Source organism: Lepisma saccharinum, chromosome 6, assembly GCF_977018435.1.
Source record: "Lepisma saccharinum chromosome 6, izLepSacc3.1, whole genome shotgun sequence".
NCBI classification, from domain to species: domain Eukaryota; kingdom Metazoa; phylum Arthropoda; class Insecta; order Zygentoma; family Lepismatidae; genus Lepisma; species Lepisma saccharinum.
This window is the reverse complement of record NC_139234.1, coordinates 79,436,707-79,463,957: the sequence shown is the minus strand read 5'-3', so window position 1 is coordinate 79,463,957 and position 27,251 is coordinate 79,436,707. Positions and strand designations below refer to the sequence as shown.

The following is a 27,251-nucleotide window of genomic DNA, read 5'->3' as shown; positions in this document are numbered from 1 at the left end:
TGTACAAAACCAGGGAAATCATTGTATGCAGATTGCCATTCCCCGTAGCACACCAAAATATTGTTCAATTTTACATTTACCATTTGGGATAAACACTGGAGAAAATGCTTCACAAAATATGTCTTTCCGCATCCTGATGGACCAGCCAATATTGCAGAGAACGGGTGTTTCCACAAGCACTCCATTTCTCAAACTGTGAAGAATGTTTTAAATTACATATAATATAAAAGTCGAATGTTATGAATATTTTTCTAGTTGTTAGATTTTACTGATATGTTGTATCTTCAAATTACATATATATATTATATTGTATTGTATTATATATATATATATATATATATATATTTATACTTCATCAATAAATAAATATGTGTGTGTGTCTGTATATATATATATATATATATATACACACATATACACACATACATACAGACAATTTTCTTATAGTACAAAATTCACTTTACAACAGCACAACAAATGCCAGGTAGCATTAACACTGTACGCATGCGCATTTGTAAAACCCGCCTACATATTCCGAGCATCAGCGTTGTGTTAGATAGCTCTCCATTGTTTAAACAACGATAAACAGCTTGGTGGTCCAGATCAAATTGGTTCTGGAATCTACTGTGACGTGTAACGTCTACTTTGAAGTATAAAAAGGTGAGTTGCACAATATTACTATTTAGTGTCCAGCAATGCTGTCGACTTTAAATTTGCTTCACGGGTTAATTTCAAATAGAGCCTTTGACAATCATCATGTTGGGGTTTTCGCAGCTAATGAATTACCTGTACATGTGGAACTACCAGCAGCGTTGATTGTAAATACAGATCCCAAAGATAGTCCCGGGAAGCACTGGGTAGCAATTTACATAGACAGTAACTCCCGGGGGGAATTTTTTGATAGTTACGGAAAACCTCCACATGTGCATAACCATTTGCGATTTTTGGAAAGTAACTCTAAATTCTATACGTACAACACTCATCAGATACAAAGTTACGGGTCTGTGTACTGTGGGCATTACTGTTTTCTGTATTTATTCCATAGAGCCTCTGGTAAACCCATGCATAAATTTCAAATTTTATTCCCAGTACCGATAAAAAACGACAATATTATAACAACTTATTTGCTGACTCGTAAATTAAATTTATAATACTCGGTACGTATACTAGAAAGTATTGACAGTAAATACTGTTTGAAATTTTATACAAGTTACATATAGTCCTAATAGTATATTAATAATTTTGTAGCGTTACAGTTTACAACAGCTTACTTATAATATTTATCTTGTTTTGTGTATTTACAGAACAATGACGCAATATCCAGAGATGGGATCTTTCAATGCTAGATTGTCCTCTTTCAGAAACTGGCAATCAAAAGAATTCCCGTTTGTAGAAGCTCTGTCCGAAGCAGGATTATTTTACATTCAAAAAGAGGATAAAACAGTATGCTTCAAATGTGGTGGAGGATTATACCGATGGAAATACAGAAACAATCCAATACTAGAACATCGTCGATATTTTCCATTTTGCCCCCTGTCTATAAACCTAATTTCAGATCGACAATGCGGTTGATGCTTTAATTAAATTAATTAATATTTGTTATCCAATATTTCCTCAATATGACGTTTATGATATTCTGCTGATTTTTCTCTCACCATTGATCTTTGTAAAGCCCCGCCCCCCTCCACCTTTTTTGTCCAGCACATGCTTGGTTTGCTACGCGCGCATGCGTCTCAAAAACACACCCACGCATTTCTTCAAATGTATACCTGCACGCTGCGACATGCAGTATCTCGCAGTTCTTAGTCATGGAATCCTCTATTTCGATGCCGCTGAAAAAAAGATTTCAACCGTACACTAATTTCAAGGGGGTTCTTCAGAAAGAGAGCGATCAGCATTTACCTGAAGAACAAAAACAAGTAACTAGTCTTATACGCCAGTCGATATTATTTGATCACGTCTACTATTTGAATGCTTCGAAAACAAAGGTTATCTCAATCGGACTTTCCTCTCATCTGGATTTCCAACCTGTGGTCAGGCTACACAGAAGCGGGGCGGCCGGTGTTGAACTACAGTTGCAGGAGTGGCACGCTCTTCAGGAATTGTTTCCAGTAATCGACAATTACATCGCTATTCCAGGTGAGCAGCCTCGTGTTTCCTACCCACTTAGTGAGCAACGTGAATTGCTGATAACCACACTGTACAATCGCCGTCAGATCATTATAAGGAAGAAACCAGCTTACGGTTCCCTGGAGATAGAGTTCATCGCAGAAAGTTCGTGGCGGAACTTTATGAAGATATTTGTGTGCATCGAGCATGCGAAAGTTATGTGTGAAACAGTGTCGCCGTATCTGAAATCATATTTTGGAAACTGTGTGGAATCTTGCATTCTCGACCTTCGCGAACAATGTTTCGGTTGCACAGATATTTCCCCTGTCCATGCATGTAATAAGGAGAAGTTTGTGCTTTCCCATCTACATGGATGTACAAAACCTGAGCCTTTGTCTATACAAAACATCGACAGAAAAAGACTTTCCAAAGAAGTGTTTGTTTTTTGCGAGAACATGCTTGTGGAAAAAATAGTGAAACATTTTAATTCAGTGGTTGCAGCAGAAAATGGATATGATAGTGACACAATTCCTTATGTGGGTGAGTGAACAAACTTGAAGAATAAAAACTTGTTAAATAACATGCTGATAAACTGGTGACACAATATAAACATTTTACATATGTATGTGTGTGTGTGCGGCTCTTTTGAATTTTGTAAATATTGGTAATAAACAGGGATAAAATATATGTCTTGGCTTTTTTTCACTTATCACCCCTTTTAAACATCCTCATGGTTTATATTTTTACTGGTAACAATCGTTAATAACAACATTAATAATTAACTATATAATGAAAAAGTGTGTATTGTGGACTTGTCGAAGATAAAGCATGAGAGCTTTTCTTCACACTGGTAAAAATCGGTGTTAATAACAACATTAATAATTAACTGTATAATGAAAAAGTGTGTATTGTGGACTTGTCGGAGATAAAGCATGAGAGCTTTTCTTCACACTGGTAAGAATCTGTGTTAATAACAACATTAATAATTAACTATACAATAAAAAAAAATTGTGTATTGTGGACTTGTCGGAGATAAAGCATGAGAGCTTTTCTGCACAGCGCTGGACACGCAAAGGCAAGTATCTTTATTTTTATTCTATTTCTAACAGTGATTCGCTATTTTTTCTTGTCACTATAAAAAAACTAATTCAATTTTTTTCTTATCACATCTGTCGCCATTTTGCTTGTTTTTTGTTTAATTCTTTTTTATGCATTGAGGTTAATCGAAACATAACTTTAGACTTTTACATGGAATTGAAACATAGAATGTTGCCTCCTTTGATTGAATCGAACCTGTGACTCCTCTTTGATCACAAAACAATAGTGACGGCCATCTTGCTTATTTTACCTACTCTTTATGCATTTAAGCTAATCGGTACTGGGGGCCCCACACGGCAAAACAACAGATTCTAATTTATGTTTATACATTAGCGGTAAAGTCTTTGCGTTGTAATCAAAAGGCATTTTGTTTTGATTTTTAATATCTGTTCCTGCATAAATACTAATGGGGACTCAACACACTTCTTTTTTTTTAATTTTAAAAACAACATCATTATCAGCCAATTTGACATTGTGAATCGAACCCGGGGACCTTTTCATTACAGCATAAACATCCTATTTCCAATTAGTTCATTTTCTCTTTGTGCACAAAAAGCTAATCGGAACTTTTAAACAAATACAATTGAATATCCAATTTTCACCAACATTGGGAATCGAACCCTCAACCACTTGGTTAAAACATCCCGCGGAATAAAAAACACCCCCCGCTCCGCCCCGCGCCGCCGCCGCCGCTAAACACAAAACGCGGCCGCCATATTGATTTTATTCAAATACTATTTATGCACAGATGGACTAATCGGGACCTATAATGGCGGGACAAAACAATTGGCCTCATTTAACTACCTAGAAAATCGAACCCGCGACCTCTTCATTACCAGGCGACAACATTAACCACTAACCCAAGGCCGCCATATTGATTTTATTCAAACACTATTTATGCACAGATGGACTAATCGGGGACCTATAATGGCGGGACTAAACAATTGGCCTCATTTAACTACCTAGAGAATCGAACCCGCGACCTCTTCATTGCCAGGTGACAACATTAACCACTAACCCAACTCGATTTTCGAACTCAACCATTTTGTTGCCTTTATTTACACACAGGCTAATCGAGACATTCAATATTGACATCGTCGCCTTGTAATCAAGGGGTCCCAGGTTCGATACTCGGTGGAGGCACATAGTGGTCCGAATCACCACTTTTCAACTGTAGCTCCAATCCTGATTAGTTTTGCCGTGCATAAAACGGACTTAAAAAAACTAACTCAATCTATCAATCAATCAATATTGACTCTACCAGGAATCGAACCCTCGACGCCTCTTGTTTTACAGAGCAATAACCTTAGCCGCTAAGCTTTCGGGGTACAGCACCTTCGGCGCCATCTTTAAATCATTTCTTCATGTCTTTGCATCATACGCAATGGTTGCGCGCGCATTTCCTCCACACACGCACACACACAAACATACGCACGTGTTCGGTTAGCATACATCAAGAAACAACGTGACAAATCCATTGACCCCCTCCCCCACCGCTTCCGATGTCTTCAACATGATCAGACACGTACTGCTGACTCAACAATAAAACAGCTCGTACCCCGCTACACCGGATGTAACATAACAACAGTCGCATCGAATTTTTGCTGACGCGTAGGAACGAAGTGCTGTCATTCTACTGTTGGATTGTTGTTGATCCCTTCGGCCCTCGACCCGAACTAGCACTACACTGAGGCTCCGGAAATTCCGCTGTCGTTAATGTCTTCAGCTTTGGGCCCCAGTCGGAACTAGAACTAGTAGTAGACTTCGTTACTTTACGGTATTTAGTCCTTTTCATCTTCCAATCACTAGATCTTATAAAGCCACCAATGGACACTGACTGACTGATCACTAATCGACATATGAACTGTCACACTTAACTTTGAATTCTCATTAATCGATTCTGTTGTACAGATCAACTTGGAAATTGAAGCCGCGTATTTTAACCTCATTATATTCTAGAACATTCCGCAGATAAAACGATTCGTTAATGTTGCCAGTAGTTCGACTCCTCTTATTCAAGAACGTTCCCTCTCGCGCTTTCCAGAGATTAAAAAAATACAATGAATCGCCCTACGTGTGGCGCTACGTTTGCAGCTTCCAAATGCTGACAAGTCTTTGCATAGTGCTGCGACAACACCGAAAGCGAAAGAAAAGTTATAATGCAATATTATCAACAACAGGGTTATAGAACATTCTCCGTGTTGACATGGTAAGTATTTCTCTCCTTATATTCTCGGCACACTATTCAAGAAAACAAACACCTAATTTTATGTAGTGTACACTGAAAACATTTAAGGGGGCTCCAGTCCCCTGATCCCACCTTGGAAACGCGCCATTAACAATAACAGGGTTATAGAACATTCTGTGTCTTGCCTCGATAATTATTCCTCTCAAATTATCATCACATTATTCAAGAAGCCATGAACCTAATTTTATGTAGCGTAATTTCCTGAAGGGGGTCCTGGAGCCCCCTGATTCTCACCTTGGATACGTGCTTGACTCGATAATCATTTCTCTCCTTAAATTATTGTCACATTATTTTATTTCACACCACAAGAAACCTCATTTTATCTATTGTAAACAGCAAACTTTCGGGTGGGCTCGAGGCCCCTAAGCTCCCCCTTGGATACGTGCCTGCACCGAGTGTCCCTTCATCAATTTAAACTAATCATCACTCATCCTGTTCGTCGCGATTAACCAAAAGTGGAAGAAGACGCTAAATAACAAAAACAAATTTATCCTCAATGTGGCGATTAACTGGAGAATCTTAAAAGTAGCGTAAAATTATTAAAGGGAAATTCCAGGACATTCAGTAAAAATTCATATCAGAATATGCCCAGACAAGAACTTTCTTTAGAATTAGACATTTAAAATAAATGCAATAGATTAGCTGGAAAGAAAAGCCGGCAGCCTACAGGGACAAGATATCACGCAAATAATGTGTGAAAAATAAACTATGCATTGTTTCGGAATATGTGTATTCTTCTATCGCGTATTTGATCTCTTGTTGTCAAATTAAATTAACAGCTTTGGTGTATAATATCAAAAGATGCATGAAAACACTGCGTTTCATGGGCCATCTGCTACATTCTACGCATAGCTCTCTTCCGCTCGTGTCCTCTTGGTGACGTCACAATCTCTAGCCAATAACGTGCAAGTCGCGGAGTGGCCCCCTCTGACGTACTACTACTGAATGTAAACAAAGATCTATCCTACGTAGAGCGGTCATATTGGAAGCGACACTAGCGCTCAAGTGGTAATTTTAATCGCGAATAGATTGGCTCCAAGGAATATATAGTAAGCAAGGTAGTCACGATTAAAATTATATATTTACTACGGCCATTTTATGTGCGTCTTTCCAGTAGGGGTGTGCGGCATCCCGAAAAGTTGGGACCGGAATCGGGAAAAACATTCCCATCCCGATCCCGACTTTTCGGGATCCTGAGCAGTCTGGAATTACCGAATGGTCATTTTAAAAAGTATTTAATTTTCGACGTATTCTGCATTGCAAGTGTCTAGAACTTATCGGAAATTGTTAGTTTTTATTTCAGAAATGCAAAAAGAATCATTTAAAGTGAAAATGACGTGTAAAATCCGAGATTTCCAGGGCTTCGAGTAATTTCGAACATTTCCCGTCCCGACTTAAAAGAATTCTGTCCCGCACCCCTACTTTCCACTGGGACATTCTTACCCCCTTCTGCGGGCGCCATTGATTGTTGTTCTAACAACTGTGTGAACTTGTGTATGTACAGTGGAATCCATGAGTATTATCTTGCAAATTGTCCATCACCATGTTCGTGCACTTCATTTGACCCAATAAGAGCTTAAAGTATTAAAAGAAACTCAAAACAAGCTGTTGACAACTTCTGCACCAGCATCCATAAAAATCCATCGCTTAAAAACACATAGGATGTAATGGAAAACATAAAGAAAATAATCATGGACAATTTGCAGGATAATACTCATGGATCCCACTGTACCTTATATTTTCTATTTGCATTGAACAATTTTGCTCCTAAAGTTTCTGTTAAAACAGAAGAATGAATGGATTTTTACATGTATATTTTCTAACAAGTGATGTGAGAAATTTTATGAAAGGAACTGGGTAAATAGAGGATGTCTACCTGGCAACTGTAATGGAAGCAAAACAACGTGTTGTTTACAAAAAATATTTTAAGGGTGTTCTAAAGCCATGTTAAAGAATAGGCCCAAATTCCCAGACACAACCGTAGCATTAAGATAGATTCGGTAAGAAAGAAATTTTCTGATATGAAACATTGTTTTATTCACTACAACCTGGAATACCTATCATTTTGTTACGATTAAAGGTATTTAAGTAAATAACAGAAAATATAAGGTCTGTGTCATGTTCAAACTGCTGCGTACAGATGGCGTTGAAGTGGTAGTTCTTGTCAAGACCTGTGCATTTTTGTCTTTTATGACCAGTAACCAAGATTTTGTTGTGAAACAACGAATCCAGTGTGTAGCCGCTAGTACCTGAAATATAATTTGAAAAAGTGAAAACATTTCGTATCTTTAGAAAGTAGTGGTTATCTTTATGGTTTTTGAAGTGTCATATCGTCGTGGTGCTAATTTTAGCATACACTGTTGCCAAAATTTCACTCCGCGTTTTCTAACGATATGATCATTACAAGTGCTTGATTTCCCGAAACTCAAACCAAGCTACCAGAGAATAACTAATGTAACTACTACATATAGAAGAACAAGGGGATAAATATTTCATCGGGGATGTGAGAAAAATGGAATAACTTGGTTTCGTTTGAGTTGCTGTTTTATGTCCACTTTATGCATGGTAAGGCTAATCGGGACTGGACCTACAGTTTAAAGTGGGATCCGAACCACTTGTGCCTCTTGATTACAAGGCAATGACGCAATCACTTTTTTTTAAGGAAATACCCCCTACCCGGAGGAATCCCCCACCATTCACACTTGTTCTCACTTTTACACTTTTCAATTGTTACATTTTCTTTGTTTCTTATCACCTGGACAAACACAAATACCCATGTCTTACCCGGGACTCGAACTTTCCATTGTGCTCGCATAAGAAAAAATGAAGGAAATTTGTAAACTCTGTTAATTTACGGAAACAGAACTATTTGAACTATTTTGTAATCTCTCTCTCTCTCTCTCTCTCTCTCTCTCTCTCTCTCTCTCTCTCTCTCTCTCTCTCTCTCTCTCTCTATGTATATATACAAATATAGATATATACAAGAATATATCGGTTCTGCCCCCTCCCAAAATAATCCTGGGTACGGGCCTGTCTGGCACCATTTTGCGATCATGGGGCGTGACATCGCATTCTCACCATACACCTCGACAATTTGGCGATGTATTTCACTCCGATTATGCCTTTGTGCCCACAAAAATTGGACGTCGGAGCGCACCTTAATGTTGGACACCACCTCAATACGACGTACCATACTCACACTGTAACTACTCGCATACCATCAGTGGCGCAGGAACGTTTTTCATTTGGGGGGGTTCAAAATTCAGCCTCCCATATATATATATTATTTCACAGGTTTCTATTCCTAGGTAAAATGTGAAGGCATGGGAAATATTCCATTTTAGAACTGCAAATGCTAAATTTGAACAAATAATTTTTATTTATTTATTGTTTTTTAGAATTTATGATAATTTTATAAACATTATTTAAGATCAGATAATAATTCCGAAACATATACAGCTCTGGACCTTGTTCTGGGCTCATTTTGAATTTAATGGAAAGGAAAATCAGGAGTTCGAAATGTGAAAATTTCGAACAAAGATACATCTATTCATTTTAATGCAGGTTGCGATATAAAGGGCGTGAGGAAAATTCCCACCCCACCCCTCTATCTTAAGCCATTCCAACCAGGAATAATCATCTCCCACCTACTGGATATAGAAACCATATTATTGAATATATCATATTTACAGAGTTCCACTTCAGTTCAGATCATTTTAATGTCCCATGCCTACATATAAAAATAAGTAAAAGTAAAGTGTTCCCCTGTGCTTTGCACCACGCCATGAAGGTGTGGGGTTAGGGCCCTACACTTTCTTGATGCCGGCCGAGCTGGGTGTGATGTGATCAGCACCACGCCCCTGGCCGCGTTTAGCCCCCAGAGTTTCCTCCAGGTACCCACTTTATACGACGCTTTGTCGGCGCCGGAGCAGCTTGAACAGGTTAAAAAGTCCCGGTTCTTCCACGCCGGGGATCGAACCCATGTTGAACGACTGAGCTACCGCATCTTTAAAAAATTCATGGCAAAGCATTTATTTGTAATATACGAGTAATTAGAAAAATTCAATATGCTGACCAAGGCAGAAATTTATTTTATTATAAAACATAAACTAAACGTAACGTTTCAACCTTCTAGCAAGGTCTTCTTCAGACTATGTACCAAGTACAAATGTAACATGCTACAAGAACAGGAAGCTATATATACACAAAAATACTCCCCTCCAGACTATTCGAAAGTTGTTCTGGAACATTCTAGCAGGTGGCTTTCCCTTGTCAACTTTACTTTCACCTGAAAGTGAATGTGGTTGGACTCTTTATCTCACGCTCTATTTCCTTCATTCTTCTTCCTTCTTCTCTCCTCTTTCTCTCTTGATCTTTCCACTCTTTCTAACACCTTCTTCCATTCTTTGTTTATCATCAGTCTCCCATTCCAGTTCATTGTGTCTTCTTCACCTTTCTTCTCTATTTCCTTGGCCTCTTTCCATTTTCTCACTAGCTTTCTCTTCTCCCTTCCTATCTGCTGTCTCATCCCACTATATGTCATGTACTGTTTCTCTCGTGTGTTTAAATATCGTGACATGACATAGAGTGGGATGAGGCTAAGCAGATAGGTGATGATAAACAAAGAATGGAAGAAGGTGTTAGAAAGAGTGGAAAGATCAAGAGAGAAAGAGGAGAGAAGAAGGAAGAAGAATGAAGGAAATAGAGCGTGAGATAAAGAGTCCAACCACATTCACTTTCAGGTGAAAGTAAAGTTGACAAGGGAAAGCCACCTGCTAGAATATTCCAGAACAATTTTCGAATAGTCTGGAGGGGAGTATTTTTGTGTATATATAGCGTCCTGTTCTTGTAGCTTGTTACAATTGTACTTGGTACATAGTCTGAAGAAGACCTTGCTAGAAGGTTGAAACGTTACGTTTAGTTTATGTTTTATAATAAAATAAATTTCTGCCTTGGTCAGCATATTGAATTTTTCATATCATGGAAACAAGGCTTAATGGTGTTAAAATATAATTAGCTGTACCTAATGACGCTGTTCAAGCACTGAAAGTACTATTATTACACATACAAAAAAGAAATCCTTCAGATCTCAGAGCAAGCAAGGAAACCATACGCTCGAAAGTCTCTTTCATTTCAATGTTTGGTGGACAATATGAAGAACCAGCCAAGGGGTTTTTTTTTTTTTCATATACAGTGGTATTAAATGAAGAATGTAGGTACATGCGTGTGTTTTAGGGTGACATGCCAATTCTTCGTCCTCCGTGGCGTAGTGGTTATCATAGCACGCGGTACGATGACAGAGGTTCCGGGTTTGAATCCGGCCCTTCATCAATTTCATCATTCATCCTCCTCTTCGTAATTAGCCAAAAGTGACAGAAATGCGAAGTAAAATAAACCAAATCAATCAATCAAACATTCCCATCTCACTCAAAGACCTTGTGAATCCAATCCAAAATCAACTGAATGTGAAAGCGGGTTCAATGCCATAAACCTAACCTTAACTGATTAGAGAAATCATTTAGAAGTTTTAAACCTACTTTTCCTTTCAATAAATAGACCCCCAGTGCATTGTTTTCATGCAGAAAAAATTGCAAAAAGTTGGATCAAGTCTAAGCATCACAGTACCCTTGACAAGCCAACTGGCAAACCATAGAACCTGCAGTGATTCTGATTTCTCTCGTACATTCATCTGATTTTCTTACAGTTTGACTTTAGGTTTTAACTTAAAATGGCGTTGTGTTTGTGTTTCATTGGATATCAAATTTGATTTTAAGCGATTAGTGTCTAATTCTAAGTATATCTGATACGTTGGTAAAAATAAGTCCTCCTCCCTCTGATAAAATCACAAATGTCTTAATATCTAGAAAACATTTCATTTCACCTAGGAATGATATCGCAATGAGACAAGTCGAGAATTGTCACAGCCTCATCTCGTCTCCTGTGTGGTGAGGTCCTTCTCGTTCTTGTTTGTGCTTATTCTTGTCTCTGTTTCGGATCAGAAGTTATTAAAACTTTTTCTAGATTCACTTCATGATCAGATAGGCTAATCGGGACGATCTACAGTTTAAAGTGGAATCCAAAGCACTGTGCATGTGGGACCTCTTAATTACAAGGCGAGGTATCTCGTCCTGACCCACGAAATGTTTAGTATAAGCAACTGTTGCGGTAATGACCGACTTCTAATGCGTTGAGACTCTGGTAATTTAAGTTAACTGTTTTACCTTAGGCGTAGTTCTACCAGATGAATAATACGGTACATCGATTTAGATTTTAGAATATTTATAATACTAAAGAATACATAAATGGTATGTAGAACCGCAATTACAACTTGTCTAATATCTCGTAGATAGTAGGAGACGCGCGCGTAGTATGTTGCACGGCCGAGCTCCCATGAGCAAGTCCCCCAGTCTTCTCGCTGCGCGCGCATGCGCCGCAGACGGCTCGCAGCAGAATGCTTTCATTCCCGAACATACTCCCCCCGGTTGAATGAACATAATTCAACTAATCTCCGTCTTTACCTATGGGGAGGAGCACAATTTTACCAACACTTCTTCTAAACACTCCGTCTTTCGTTTTCACTGTCACTACACGCACTAGTCCATCGTTCCCAGGATGCACCGCTTCCACCTTAGCTAGTTTCCACTGTAGTGGGGGTACGTCGTCCTCCTTCAGTAGTACAACTGTCCCTGGAGATAAGTTTTTGGTGGAGGATGTCCACTTCTGGCGTTGTTGAAGTGAATGGAGGTATTCTTTATTCCACTGCTTCCAAATGGATCTTCTCATCTTCTGTATCAGCTGGTATCTGCTGAGTCTATTGTCGGGTATGAGGGTAAGGTCAGGTTCTGGGAAGGTTGTTATGGGTCTGCCAATGAGAAAATGCCCTGGAGTTAATATCTGGTAATCTGATTCGTCGGGTAAAATGCAAAGTGGTCTTGAATTTAATATTGATTCAATCTGGCAAAGTAAGGTACTTAACTCTTCGTAGGTTAGTATGGTGCTTCCCATCACTCTTCGTAGATGATGTTTCAGCGACTTAATCGCCGCTTCCCAGAGTCCACCGAAATTTGGCGCTCTTGGCGGTATGAATTTCCATTCAAAGTGCTCATTTGCAGCGTAGTCTTGAATGACATTTTGAAACTGGGTAGATTCAAACATATTGCGTAGTTCCTGAAGTTCTCTGTGTGCACCTCGAAAGGTACTGGCGTTGTCACTGTAAATGGCTGCGCATTTTCCTCTTCGGGATATAAATCTTTTCAATGCAGCTAAAAATGCTTCGGTTGTTAAATCGGTAACAATTTCAACGTGTACAGCCTTCGTTGAGAAACACACAAAAAGTGCAATGAAACATTTTCTCGTCGCTTTGCCTCTTGGCGCTCCAGTCTTTATCCTTATCGGTCCCGCGTAGTCTACGCCACTGTACATGAATGGATAAGCGGCTCGGATTCTGTGCTCCGGTAGATGTCCCATCAGTTGTTTACTAGCTTCTGATTTAAGTCTCTGGCATTTAATACAATAGTGTAGGATGTGCTTAACTATTTGTCTTCCCCGGACGATCCAATATTTTTGTCTGATAGAGGAAAGTAGTAACTGTGTTCCAGCATGAAGTAATCTGCGATGTTCGTATTCAATTAACAGCCGTGTAAGATGGGCCTTAGGAGGCAAGATTATCTGATGTTTAGATTCAAAAGCTAGATCGCTGTTTTGTAAACGTCCGCCCACGCGAATAATGGAATCGGCGTTGAGAAATGGATACAGATCTTTTATTCCACTGTTCGGAGAAACTTCTCTCTTGTGTGTTAAGTCTTCTATTTCCTGCGCGTAGAATAAGGCTTGCGTTACTTTAATGCACGTATCTGTGGCTCGTTGCAAATCCTTGGCATTCAGTTTCGAAGTATAAACATTTCTCTTCGTGGGTCCCTTGCAATTGTCAATGAAAATATGACAAAGTGCCATAACTCTTATCATTCTCAAAAGTTTAGAGAATCGCGTAAGAATTTCATCTGATTTGTGTGTAGTTACCAATGAGGTTATTTTCACCTTCCTTCGTTCTGGTACTTCTGTAGGTGCATTTATTCCAAAAGTGCTCTCGTTGATGGCCAAATTCGGATCTTGATCTGATTGGCTTAGAAATGCTGGTCCTTTTAACCAAAGTGAGTTTCCCTTTAGCTTCAGGGGTTCGACTCCTCTCGATAACATATCAGCAGGATTATCCTTTGACCTTACATGCCGCCAATCACACACCTGCGTGTACTCCTGTATTTGAGCCACTCTATTTGCCACAAAGGGTTTCCATGTCTCTGGGTCCTTTGCAATCCATGCTAAAACAATCTGCGAGTCTGTATATAAATATACCTTGTTTATTTGGAGATTCAATAAAGGTATTACTTTATTAACTAATTTTGCCAATATAAGTGCTGCGCACAGCTCAAGGCGAGGTAAAGTTATTTTCTTAATCGGTGCAACTTTCCCCTTGCTGCACAATAACTGTGAATTAACTTCTCCTCCTGCAGTTACAGTTCTGACGTAAATGCACGCGCCGTACATTCTCTCAGACGCGTCAGAAAACCCGTGAATTTGAATGTTTATAATCTTCCCTTTAGGTAAAATACATCGTGGAAACTTAATATCTGAAATGTGGCATATTTGTGCTTGTAAAGTCTTCCATTCGTTTAATACATCTGAAGGTAACTCGTCGTCCCAGGATACATTTAATTTCCATAGTTTCTGTAGAAATTGTTTAAACAGTGCAATAACAGGCCCAATAATTCCAAGCGGATCGAAGAGTTGCGCGATTTGACTGGCAACCCTGCGTTTGCTTACAACTTCGTGAATGCTCAAATCGTAGCCGGCCAAATTGTTTTCTTTCTTTGCACGTATCGTCGAAGAGCTTTGTTTATCGTAAAGAAGTTTGCTGCAACCAGCAGTCGTATTGTTTCTTTGATTGTTGATAGCTGGGTGATTGTTTACAAAACAAGCGTTGGTGTCTGCTTTCCTGTGCACTGGATCACTGCGTACGGGGTAGGTTGTAAGATGTTTCTTCGCCGGTGCGAGTGTAGCCAACTCAGCATTGTGTTCTGGCGCTAGCGCTGAATCTCCGGCCGTTAATATGCAAAGAGTGTCAGCGGTGGTATTCCAATTGACACCTAGAGTTTTTGTACTGTCGTCGTTAAACAGAATCGTGTCTTTAACTTCCCGTAGCTCTAAAGGTATAGTTTCCATTACTCTTGCAGAATTGGATGCCCATTTTCGTAGCTTAAATCCTCCTGCCGATAATAATGCTGACAGTTCATTACGTAGATTAATGGCTTGATTCTCGTCTTCTTGCCCTGACAGCAAGTCATCTATATAAAAGTCTCTCTTCAGTATTTCAGCAGCTTGTGGATAGTTGTGCATTTCGTCTGTCGCTAGTTGCTGTAGGCATTTAGTTGCTAGATATGAGCTAGATGTCAGGCCATAAGTTACAGTGTTTAATTCGTAGATCATCAGTGGTTCGTCGTGAGATTTTCTCCATAATATACACTGTAGTTTCCTATCAGAAGGGTGCATATGAATCATTCTATACATCTTCTCAATATCAGATTTCAGAGCGATTATATGAGTCCTGAAGCGAAGCAGTAAACCGAACAGGTCTTCTTGTAGAACCGGTCCTGCACTTTGTAGGCAATTGAGTGACCTGCCACTGGTCGTTTTTGCTGAACCGTCGAATACGACTCGTACTTTCGTCGTGGAGCTGGCTATATTCACAACTGGGTGATGGGGGATGAAATATCGGATGTCTCCCGTTGCTGGCGCCTCTCGCACTTCCTGCACTGCTTGCATGTGGTGTAATCTCTCGTACTCGCTCATAAATTCCACATATTCTTCTTTCAATTCCAGTTCTCTATCTAGTCGGCGTTCTAACTGTAAAAATCTGGAGTGTGCATATTCCAAAGATTCCCCTAATGCTGATCTATCTTCCGTCAAAGGTAAGCGTACCGTGTAAGTGCCATCTTCATTCCTTTCTGTAGTTTGGCGAAAATGTGCTTCCATTTTCTTTTCTTTAGGCGACATAATTTCTTCCGACAAATCTTCCACCGACCAGAAACGATGTAAGAGCATTTCCAACGGCTCACCCTGTATGAAGAATGATCTGCTTGGATGTGACGTTGTTCCTGGAGTGTTGCCCACTACAATCCAGCCAAACTGTGTGTTTTGTAACGTAGGATAAGGTCCTTGTTTCGACATCTTCTCTGGCAGTAAGATATCGAAAAATATACTTGCAGAAATTAAAATGTCAATCCTGGCAGGAACATTGAAGTTTTCATCCGCAAGGTCAATATCTGTAGGTATCTCCCATGTTGAAATATCCATTTTTTCTGCAGGCAAACGTTCCGTAATATTTTTCAAGGCAGAACACTGTGCCTCTACAGTAAATTCATTGAATCTTGATTTTAATTCCACATTCACAGCAAAAGGTGAATTTACAGTGTTGGAACTTATTCCCTGTATCAACGTATTTTGTCTCTGTCTTCGTAACCCAAGACGTTGTACCATATCCATACCAATGAGGTTCACTTGAGACCCCGGGTCCAATAAGATGCGGCAGGGCAAGTATTTTCCATCTTTGTCCTTTGCTAGAACACAGGCAGTAGCCAGCAAAACATTTTGGTTCTTATTCTTTACTGAATACGATGAACTGGTTCCCTCTCCGACTTGAGGGTTGGAAACACTGATTCCTTCGTTCGCAGCTGATATTCCTGAAATGAGGGGAGGTACACGGCGCTCGCCACCCCTTTCTTCGTGCAAACTCGTGTGATGACGCAACCTACAGTACCTGCAAGAGCCGGCGTTACAATTTAACACTGAGTGATTAGCAAAACGCAAACAGTTCGTGCATATGCGGTTCTCATGCAGGAATTTATATTTCTGTTTATTCGTCAATTTCAAAAATGACTGGCATCTGAATAAAGGATGAAAAGGAGATGCATCTCTGCAGTAGATGCAGCTTTTGCTCGACGCAGTAAAATACGTGTTAGATGCTTGTGGCGTTCTTGGCCTGATGTTACTAACAGCTGGTGACCTTGAAAACGGCTTCGTCGATGTCGAAGGTTCATTTGCTTCGAATTTCTGTAGAGAGTTGCACTTAGCTTCTAAAAATATAAGCAATTCTTCTATGGTACTGAATTCTGTGTTGCTTGATTGTTTCTCAAAGTCTCTTCTCGTACATTTATCCAATTTGGCTGAAAGATACTGAACGAGAAAAATATCAATTAAGTCCGCGTCTCCCTGAATGTTTCTTAATGCTTCTATAGAACTTCTAATCGTAGTCGTGAACTTTCTTAATTCTGTTACACTTTCCTTAGTGACCGAAGATACATTCAAAATGTCATTTACGTAAGCAGCGGCTATTAACTTTGGATTATTGTATTTGCGCTGAATCAAATCCCAGGCAACCTTGTAATTAGCACCTGTGAGTTGCAAATTCTCAATCGTTTGTAATGCATCACCCTTTAACGAAAGCCGTAAATACTGCAATCTTTGTATGTCTGACAAGGTTTCATTTTTTTCTATGAGGGCTACAAAAATATCTTGAAAAGATGAAAATTGAGTATAGTTTCCGTCAAACGTTGGTAAAGTTACATCTGGGAGCTTGATTGGAGATTTAGTTTCAGGCTTACATGTGTTATTCTTTCTCGTCGAGTCTTTGTCTATTATTGAAAGCATTTTAGCTTCTAACGTGAAGTAACTTTGCTCAAGTGACGCTCTCTTCTCGTCGTGAGATTGCTCATCTGATAATTCGGATATCTTGTCCATTACATCCTCTAGTTTTGACCAAACACTGCCGAGTTGCTTATGCCTGGCTACAACTTCGTTTACATGACCACTTGCTTCGTCATAATTCGACACGTAGTTCTGAAGCCGAGTTAATTGTCCTTGAATTACACTGCGTTGTCTCACGAGCTTATCAAGCATTTCACTTTCTTCCGGCATTTTCTCAGGCAAGGTTAGGAATATGAACAAACAAGCATGGAAAAGGAAAATAAAAGGATTTACTCACGTACATGGAATCTGCAGCCGTCGATAATTCCTCTGCTCTTGGCAACCCTGTGACTGGATCGTGCTGTCCGTTGATTCTCCTAGCTCGCTCTAATTTCCCCTCGCGCGGCGTGGCTGAAGTGGCGGGAAAACTGCTTTGTTCTGTAACTTCACTGTACTTTCACTGTCTGTATCACTTCACTTCACTAAACTGCACTTTCACCAGTCCCGTCGTTTACCGATATCCGTAATTCATCCGGTTTTGCGGAGGACCATATGTTGCGGTAATGACCGACTTCTAATGCGTTGAGACTCTGGTAATTTAAGTTAACTGTTTTACCTTAGGCGTAGTTCTACCAGATGAATAATACTGTACATCGATTTAGATTTTAGAATATTTATAATACTAAAGAATACATAAATGGTATGTAGAACCGCAATTACAACTTGTCTAATATCTCGTAGATAGTAGGAGACGCGCGCGTAGTATGTTGCACGGCCGAGCTCCCATGAGCAAGTCCCCCAGTCTTCTCGCTGCGCGCGCATGCGCCGCAGACGGCTCGCAGCAGAATGCTTTCATTCCCGAACAGCAACATGTACATTGTGTCACCACTCTCACAACGTACAATATCTCATTAAAGCAAAAACTTTAGTTAATAACGTTTTTCTGCTTTACATCTTGTTTCGACACTGCGAACCATCGAAATACGGAATTTTATCCTGAATAGATTAAAACGGGTAGCACAGGCTTGCAATTGTCACTACTGGATTTACTTTGCAATTACAATAAATAAAATACACGGCTAATTTGAAAAATAAATTAGTATGTCTGAAAAAGACATTTTAAATTTATTTTAAGCAATTTCTTCAAACATGATAACCAAAGTTACCAAAGAGATCGTATCTTACATCAAGTATCGTTTCGCTTTGATTTTGCAGAGATTTATTTCATTCTCGTCTAGAAATTTGAGAGAAAACAGATTTTTCTTGTCTTAGTAACATCTGTATTTTCAACAAATCTCTTAATACGAGGTATATAGGTTTAAGTATAGTTTTCCGAATACCCTCTTACAAAGTTATGAAAATTATGAGTGAGGTACAGGAGTAGACTGTACCCCCCAAGTTGGTCAGTCGTGTCTAGTCTCGTTTGTGTAAGTATTTTGTTTCGGAAAATTTTAAATCAGTGACGTGCACTGAGGAGTAGCTAGTCTAGCAGAGATAGATTAATCAATCTCACATCTTTAATTATTTTCAAATCACAATATTTATTGTCTTGTTAAAGCCACAGTTCATATGCAACACTTTCTTTTTCACGCGCTTCTCGTCCCTCGTTGCGATCCGAGGGGAAAACTGGCCTAGCTTGCTCTTCTTCCACCTTAGCAGTTCCAGGTAGAAACGGGTTTACGGAGGAAAAGGGAAGATTTCTGCCTCTAACTCCCTTGCCCCCTCGCCCCCGCTGCAATGGTTGAAAGCCCGTGCTTTCAGGTCACCCAGTCTATCTCCTATAATAGAAGTGGAAGCTACATTTAAACCTCGCTGCGCTTTGAAATTGCATTTCCATCGGTGGCCAGTAGATGGCGCGGCCGTCTTCTTTTGCTGCTCGCAGTAAATAGGGGGGGGGGGAGATTCATTGTCCCACTGGAGTGTCCTTCACCACAGAAAGGACAGGGGTGGGTTGTGAAACAGGTTTTCTGAAAACGAGGGGGAATATATGTCTTTTTCTGATTTCATGCAGTTCGTGAATTTACGGAATGAGGACTTTGCCAGGCAGCTACATACCCTACCATGGCGCGAAATCATTGAAGATTGATTTTTTTTTCAGGGGGGGGGGGGCGCAAGAAGATTGTGGTCTACACAGACATACACAAACTATACATATATATTATGTATGTGCATGAAACTTTTCAAATTTTCTACCAAGCATCTGAGAAGAAAGAGCCTATATGATTAATATTTATAATGTTATTAAATATAAATTTAAATTACTAAACATGTAAAAATACATTAGTATTTAATACATATAAGGGAATTTATTTGATATTTTTTATGTATCAGATATTTATAACTGCCTTCTCGATTGCGCCGTGAATACGTTTTCGCCTTGCAATCAAGGAGTCCCGGGTTCGATACCTGGTGGACAGGCACGTATCCAAGGAGGGGGCTTAGGGGGCTCGAGCCCCCCCCCCCCCCGAAAGTTTTCAGTTTACCCTAGATAAAATGAGGTTTTTGGTTCCTTGTGGTGTGAAATAAAATAAAATAAGGATAATTTAAGAAGATAATTAATTATGGAAGAAAGACGGAGAATGTTCTGTAACTATATTATTGATAATAGCTCGTATCCAAGTTGGGAATCAGGGGGATCGAGCCTCCTTCCCCAGGAAATTTTCAGTTTACACTAGATAAAATTAGGTTTTTGGCTTCTTGAATAATGTGACAATTATTTAAGGAGAGAAATAATTATCGAGGCAAGACGGGGAATGTTCTATAACCCTGTTAATAGCGCGTATCCAAGGTGGGGATCATGGGCTCGAGCCCCCTTCCCAGGAAATTTTTTAGTTTACACTAGATAAAATTAGGCTATTGGCTTCTTGGATAATGTGACGATAATTTGAGGAGAAAAATAATTATCGAGGCAAGACTGAGAACGTTCTATAACATTGTTATTGTTAATAGCACGTATCCAAGATGGGGATCAGCGGGCTCGAGCCCCCGTCAGTAAAATTTTTCACATTTCGTTAGGTTATTGGAGATTTAATAATATGATGATAATTTAAGAGTAATAATTATAGAGGCAAGACGGAGAATGTTCTATAACCTTATTATTGTTAATATCATGTATCCAAGGTGGGGATCAGAGGGCTCGAGCCGGCCCTTAAGGAAATTTTTCAGTTTACACTGCATAAAATTATGTTTTTGTCTTCTTGAATAATGTGACGATTCAAGGAGATACATAATTATAAAGACAAGACGGAGAATGTTCTATAACCCTGTTATTGTCAATTGCATGTATCCAAGGTGGGGATCAGGGTACTTGAGCCCCCCTCCCACACACATACACACAAACAGGAAATGTTCAGTTTACACTACATAAAATTATGTTTTTGTATTCTTGAATACTGTGACGATAATTGAAGGAGATTCTTAATTATAAAGACGGAGAATGTTCTATATAACCCTTTTGTTGATAATATTGCACGTAAACCATTCTTGTGCTTTTGGTGTTGTCGCAGCAAACTTTTTGGAAGCTGCACAACAAAGGTAGCGCAACTAGTAGGACGATTCGTTGTAATTTTTAATCTCTGGAAAGCACGAGAGGGAACGTTCTTGAATAAGAGGAGTCGAACTACTGGCCATATTAACGAATCGTTTTATCTGCGGAACGTTCTAGAATATAATGAGGATATAAATATGCGGCTTCAATTTACCAGTTGATTTGTACAACAGAATCGGTTAATGAGACTTCAGAATTTCCAGAGTATGGCAATTCATACAGTCGATTAGTGATCTGTGAGTGTCCATTGCTTGCTTTGTAAGATCTAGTGATTCGAAAATAAAAAAGACTGAATATCGTAAAGTAACGAAGTCTACTAGTTCGGGTCCAAAGCTGAAGACATTGACGACAGCGGAACTTTCGGAGCCTCAGTGTAGTGCAGCTAGTTCAGGTCGAGGGCCGAAGAGATCGAAGGTCTCTCTCTCTAAAGCGAATATTTCAGAGGTTTATTAAAACAGAAATATGCTTCACAGATCAACTGAAAATCAAAGTTTTGAGTGATGATTTAGTTGTGCCCGAACAAAATTTCATGTATGCAGTCCGAGAATTTCATGGCATAAAAGAAATAAATTTGTTTAAGCCTACTGGGTTCACACACACACAAATACTTAACTACCATGAAGGGACAGCCGAAAATTTCATGAATGTCGAGAAGAGAAACAAGAAGATGTTGCATATGTAGTTATTTTAACGGAAATTGCAGGCTCTACCAGGACCTGAATCAGGGCTCTGGCACACCATGCCATTGCTCTACCAACTGATCCACGAGCCACCCTTGACTTCGACTGAGCTTGCGCTAAAATGTATAGGCTACATAGTACATGTTCTGTGTATGTCAAATTGTAAGATGTTACCTGTTTTATTAACAAGCACAGAAAATAAAGGAGAAAGAAGAAAACTGATGGGCATTCCCACCGGTTGAGGAGACATTTTTCTTCGGTGGTCAACACGAGCTGCTGCTCGTGGCCTATTGATGGAGTTTTCACACTGTGTTGCCCGAGGATTTCACAAGTCAAACGTTGGTTTGTGAGGCCTTTTGTGTCGCTACGGTGTGAAACGTTTTGTTCATTGGCTCATTCCATACGTCATGTATCGCGTATCACTTCGGTCTGAAATCTACTCAAGTCGTGAAGATCCAAGTCACAAGGATGGAAAATTAGGGCTTTGTTAAGGTTAGGTACGAAGGCAGGCGAAAGCACTCTAAAGGATAAAATCCAAACCTGCAGGAAGACTTTACTTAAGTCTCGAATACGAAATGATAAAAACTTCTGGTGAGTTGATTTTTAAAAAAATGTGTCCGAGATAAAGAATGGCGTTCCCAGGATTATCGGTAGGGAGAAGGGTTACGAATACTATTTTTGGTAGTCAGTCCTCATTTTGCCATCCTTTCCTGTCTTTGAAGTTGTTTTTTTTTGTTTTAAGGAATACTGGATCAAATGGGGTTATGACCCCACCAATGCTCCCTTCGGCACGTCAATAGAAATAAATAAGTAAGCATTTGATCATATTGGGAGACGAAACATTAGATGTGTTGGGAACGGAGGGTTTTTTAGAGGCCTGAATATGAACAATTTAGTGGGGTTCGGCTTTTATAAGAGCTGCAAACATGGGAGGACAAGACACAGTAGTGGTGTTCAGGCTCGAATCAGAGAGAAATATTCGAGAACTGTCTGCGTCCAACTCGCAGCCCACAGTTTCAATCTTGCATTGTCGAGTGGATTGTCCATCCCGTGCATGTGTAACGGCTTCTTAAAAACACTCAGGCACCATAGATGTGTTGATGCCTGATGAGAAGAACTGGACAAACACACACACTCAGATGGTACTGGTACACAATGTTAATGCATGGAAAGAGGGGAGTCGAGTGGTAAAAAACGTTCCGATTTCACGTTGATTAAAATGGCAGCCTTAAACAGTGGCAACCATTTACTGGATAGTTGCTCCCCATTTTTTTACAATTGTGAGGTTCTATCTATATATCTTAAAGAGATGATATTCACCCCCCCCCCCCCCGAAAGGAATTCCTGGATACGTGCCTGCTGGTGGAGGCACATAGTGATTCGGATCCCACTTTAAACTATCGTTTGATTGACTTGTTATTGATTTTTAGTTTTGGTTATTATGTATAGGTTTTCTACCTACCTGTGGGTGATCGCGGCGATAGGGTTGAAATAAAACATTATCTCTTATGCCTTTAGAATCGGTTTGGATGGAACGGGGAAGGGTGCGTGGTATTCGCATTAACACAAGGTTAGTCGAGCAACTGTGCAGAATAAGGTTGACTAACAATGGCAGTGAGCCTAAAGTATCCAAAGTAAACATATATTGCTTAAATATGTCTGCATTATACAGTGACTCAACTACAGGGGGGACAGGGGCTAATGCGAGCAATTACCCCTTCGATTTCAAATTTTATGCAAATAAAAATTCATTTTGTAAAATTTTCTTCCTTGTTTCGCTCGCATTATCTGCTATTCTTGTTTTCATCAAGTTCAGAGGGGCGGCGGGAGCCAGCCATTGGGCACGAATGATCTAAAAAAAGTTGTAAAAGAGAGAATGCCATGGCGTCCAGGGAAATTAATTGCGCACTAATAAATCAATATTGTTTTCAATTGCACAAATTGGATCTAAAAATTTTTGAGGTATCTATCTGCATTTTTACGGACCTTCTCATCGGACTAAAATGTATGATATAAAGTAATCCCCTCACATTAGCCTTCTAATACTAATAGTAACTAATGTATTCAACAATGTGCTCATTTCTGTTTTGGGGGTTGAACTGGACCTCTAGATTTCTAGTGTTAACCCAGCATCACAAGTTCAATTGAAATCTAGTAGAAGGAAATATGGCGGAACTCCAGCCTTGAAAGACGGGTAATAGGGCGGTGATGGGACTTCATTCACTGAAAATTCGTCACTCAATGAAAGTCGATCGGAAAGACTGAATTCCGAAAAGGATTTCAATTTTAATAATAGTGGACATTATTAATAATAATTTCAACAATAGCATTTCTCTTCGATATATTTCATGAAACAAGACCTTTTTATATTAATAATAGATCATCAGTGTGGAGAAGGAGTGCAGAGGGGTGCTTTTCCCCCAGTTATGTACATTTCCATTAACCATCGCCTCCTGCTAGGATAATTTGCATAAGCATCCCCCACTTCTTCATTGTCTCCATGCTGATCTACACAAAGACCCTCCTCGACCAAGAGGCCTCCCTGATGGCGCAGTGGTAGCGTCGTCGCCTTGTAATCAAGGGGTCCCGGGTTCGATACCCGGTGGAGGCACAAGTGGTTCGAGTAGTTGTATTGATGCTATAACCAGCACAACAAATGATGAGCTCCTCAGATTGAATTTGCCCACACTTAAAACAATGGCAAATCGGGCATATGCCCTAATCGGCCAAGTGTGGAACCCTGTCTAATCCAAGATTTTTGTAAAAATGCTCTGAAACTACAGTGTACAAATGATGAGCCCCCCTCAGATTGATTTGCCCATACTTACAAAAGTTGCATCAGCCAGATTTTTGTCCATAAACTTGTCAAAAATTGATATTTTTTTGGCTACACCTGAAATTAAGCCACCCTCACCTACACCCATACATATTTACTTCAGGTTTAAGTTCAATTGGATACCAGGTTCAAATTGTTTATCTAATATTAAAACAATGTAATATGCAGAGACCCTCTAGAATTGCTCCGTGATTCTCTCATTTCTTATATTATATGTTTGCATGTTTCAAGTAATTCTCCTCTGTGGCAATGTGTGCAATTCCCGAGACGGTAGTATTGATTTTTTGCTTTGCATGTTTCTCCTCAGCGCCAGTACTTACAGAAATTCCCGAGTATTGCATCAGCCAGTATTGTGAGAGTGGCTGAGGAGAACAGGTGTGTTTTTACAGTGCTTCTCATACTTACAGGCCTGCTTGATTTAATATGAATATTAAATATATTGAACAATATTTTGCCTGATATTTGTTACATCTAGCTTGTTTGTTGTAATCCACTCTTATTTAGGGTCAGGCATATATCTATCCCAGCTTGTTATACAAAAATCAATACATAATACTCAGTGCTGGGTCATTGCCATTCAAGATATGCATGTTCGTGCAGGTATTTGCGGAAGGTCAGTGTGAATGAATATTTATTCTTTTTTTCCACTTGTGGGCTATTGGCTTTACAACCTGTCATAAGATAAGCATAGAGATTTGATTTAAACCCAGGAAATTTTATATAAATACCAAAGCCAAAAATATTAATACACACACACACACATACACACATACACACACACAAAGCACAGTGCTGAACCCAACTGATATTTTTATCCAGCATAGAGTTTTGAATTGAAGCCCAGGAAATATATATAATAAACCAATAACAAAAAATGCCGAATCAAAAATATTGCAATCAGTGTAATAAGAATATATCCAGCCCCAATTGGGCCAGACACCAAAGGAATTGTAACCCAGACAAATGCAAAACTCCAATTAAAATATGCCCCAAATGCAATAAAATATTTAGCAAGGCATATTTCAATAGACATGTGGGCTCTTGTTCTGTACAGTCATCAACATTGCCCCCACAACCATCCACATCTGGTCTGAAAAGAAAGCATGAAGCACCTGTTAATGCTGTACCGGCAAAACAGCCACGCTATGCACCCATCCATAGCAGTTTTAATGGCCAATTAAGAGATTATCGGTTTGTATCAGAGCCAAGATGTGGTATTGAGAATTTTTTGAACAATATAAATCCTGATCTGCAGGCAATTCTTAATGCACAAAATGGCTCTTATAAGCTCTCCCTCAAATTGTTTGCACAATATAAGAAACCAAACGGCACAAAATTTACACAGCCCCACATAACAGAAACTGTACCTGTATATTCAAATGCAAATTCAGACACAATAATAAGCAGGTTGATAGATCAATTGAATATTAAACACTCTGAATTTGCGGCAAAAGAGTCTGGATGGAGCCTATGCGGCTCTCCACACAAGTTATATGTTAATATTTCTGAATTCTCTCCATTACAAGGATATACATATCTGCCATTACCTGCTAATATTAAAAACAAACAAGCCGTGGTTAATATTGAAAATAATGATGAGAAATGCTTTTTGTGGTGTATTTTAGCTGCTTTGTACCCAGTTTCAAGGAATCCTCAGAGAATAAGTTATTATAAACAATATGAACACAATTTCGATGAGGCAATGGAGGGTTTAGAATATCCAATGTCTGTTCAGAATATTGATAAATTTGAGAAAAAGGCCAGGCATATCAATGGCAAACAATTATCTATTAATGTATTTATTTGTTCCACTGGCCGTGGCAATTGCTTGATAGAACCTCTCAGAATCAGTACAATTGATGATGAATCTGCTATTCCGATTGATTTGCTCTTAATTGAAGGGGATGGCAAATATCATTACACTCTGATACATAATCTTGAAGCTTTAGTGAGAACACAACTAGACAAATCTAATAGAATATTTAAGTTGTGCAGAAGATGTTTAACTGTATTTGATGGTCAAAAAATGGTGAATGGGGTTCGGGAAAAAAATGCAGAAATTGCTAAAAACAAGTTAATTGAGCATCTGAAATACTGTAAAAATCATAAACCTGTTCATATGGTGATGCCAATGCCAAGTGAAAATTGCAAATTCAAAAAGTTTGAAGCCTTGTTGGAACACCCAGTATATATTGTCTGTGATTTTGAATCAAACCTCAAACCTCTTGCATTCTGCAATCCAGATCCTGAAGAATCTTCAATTACACCATACCAGCTACATGAACCTTCCAGCTTTTATTATGTGGTTGTACAGGATGGTGTTGTTAGTAAAGAATATTCATACATGGGACCAGATGCCATCAAAATATTTGCACATAAAATAGAAAATGAGTGCCGTGACATAGCATCTAATATTTTATTAAAATCAAAATCCATGTTGCCTTTAACAGAGAAACAGATTGAGGATTTCAACAATGCAGAAAAATGCCCGGTATGTGATTCTGAATTTTCAGATACAAATATCAAGGTGAAACACCATTCTCATACAGATGGTAAATTCAAAATGGCCCTGTGTAATAGCTGTAATATTAAGATCAAGAGACCAAAATTTGTCCCCATATTTTGCCATGGAGCATCCAATTATGATTTCCATCATCTGATCAGATATGAGGGGTTTGACAAGCAGAATTTAAATATTTTAGCAGAAAATGATGAGAAATATATATCTATTAGCAAAATAATTAAAGTTAATGGTGTTCCTATTCACATAAGATTTCTTGATTCTTACAGAATTTTATCTGCTAGCCTGGCTACACTGGCCACTCAATTATCTGATGATCAATTCAAAATCACATGTGCTTTGTTTCCAAATCAGGACCTGAAATTAATTAGGCAGAAGGGTGTATATCCATATGATTATGTTACAGATTTTTCTAAATTTGATGAATGTTCTTTGCCACCACAAGAAGAGTTTTACAGCAAAATCAGAGGATC

General features: G+C 39.1%; 1 protein-coding gene across 1 annotated transcript; it reads right to left on the bottom strand.

Moving 5' to 3' along the window:
- Window positions 1–11,956: 11,956 nt before the first annotated feature.
- Window positions 11,957–17,425, bottom strand: LOC145989123 (uncharacterized). The gene has a single exon (XM_083124417.1). It carries the CDS (start codon window positions 17,423–17,425, stop codon window positions 11,957–11,959), a length of 5,469 nt encoding a protein of 1,822 aa, XP_082980543.1.
- Between the last annotated feature and the right edge of the window lie 9,826 nt (window positions 17,426–27,251).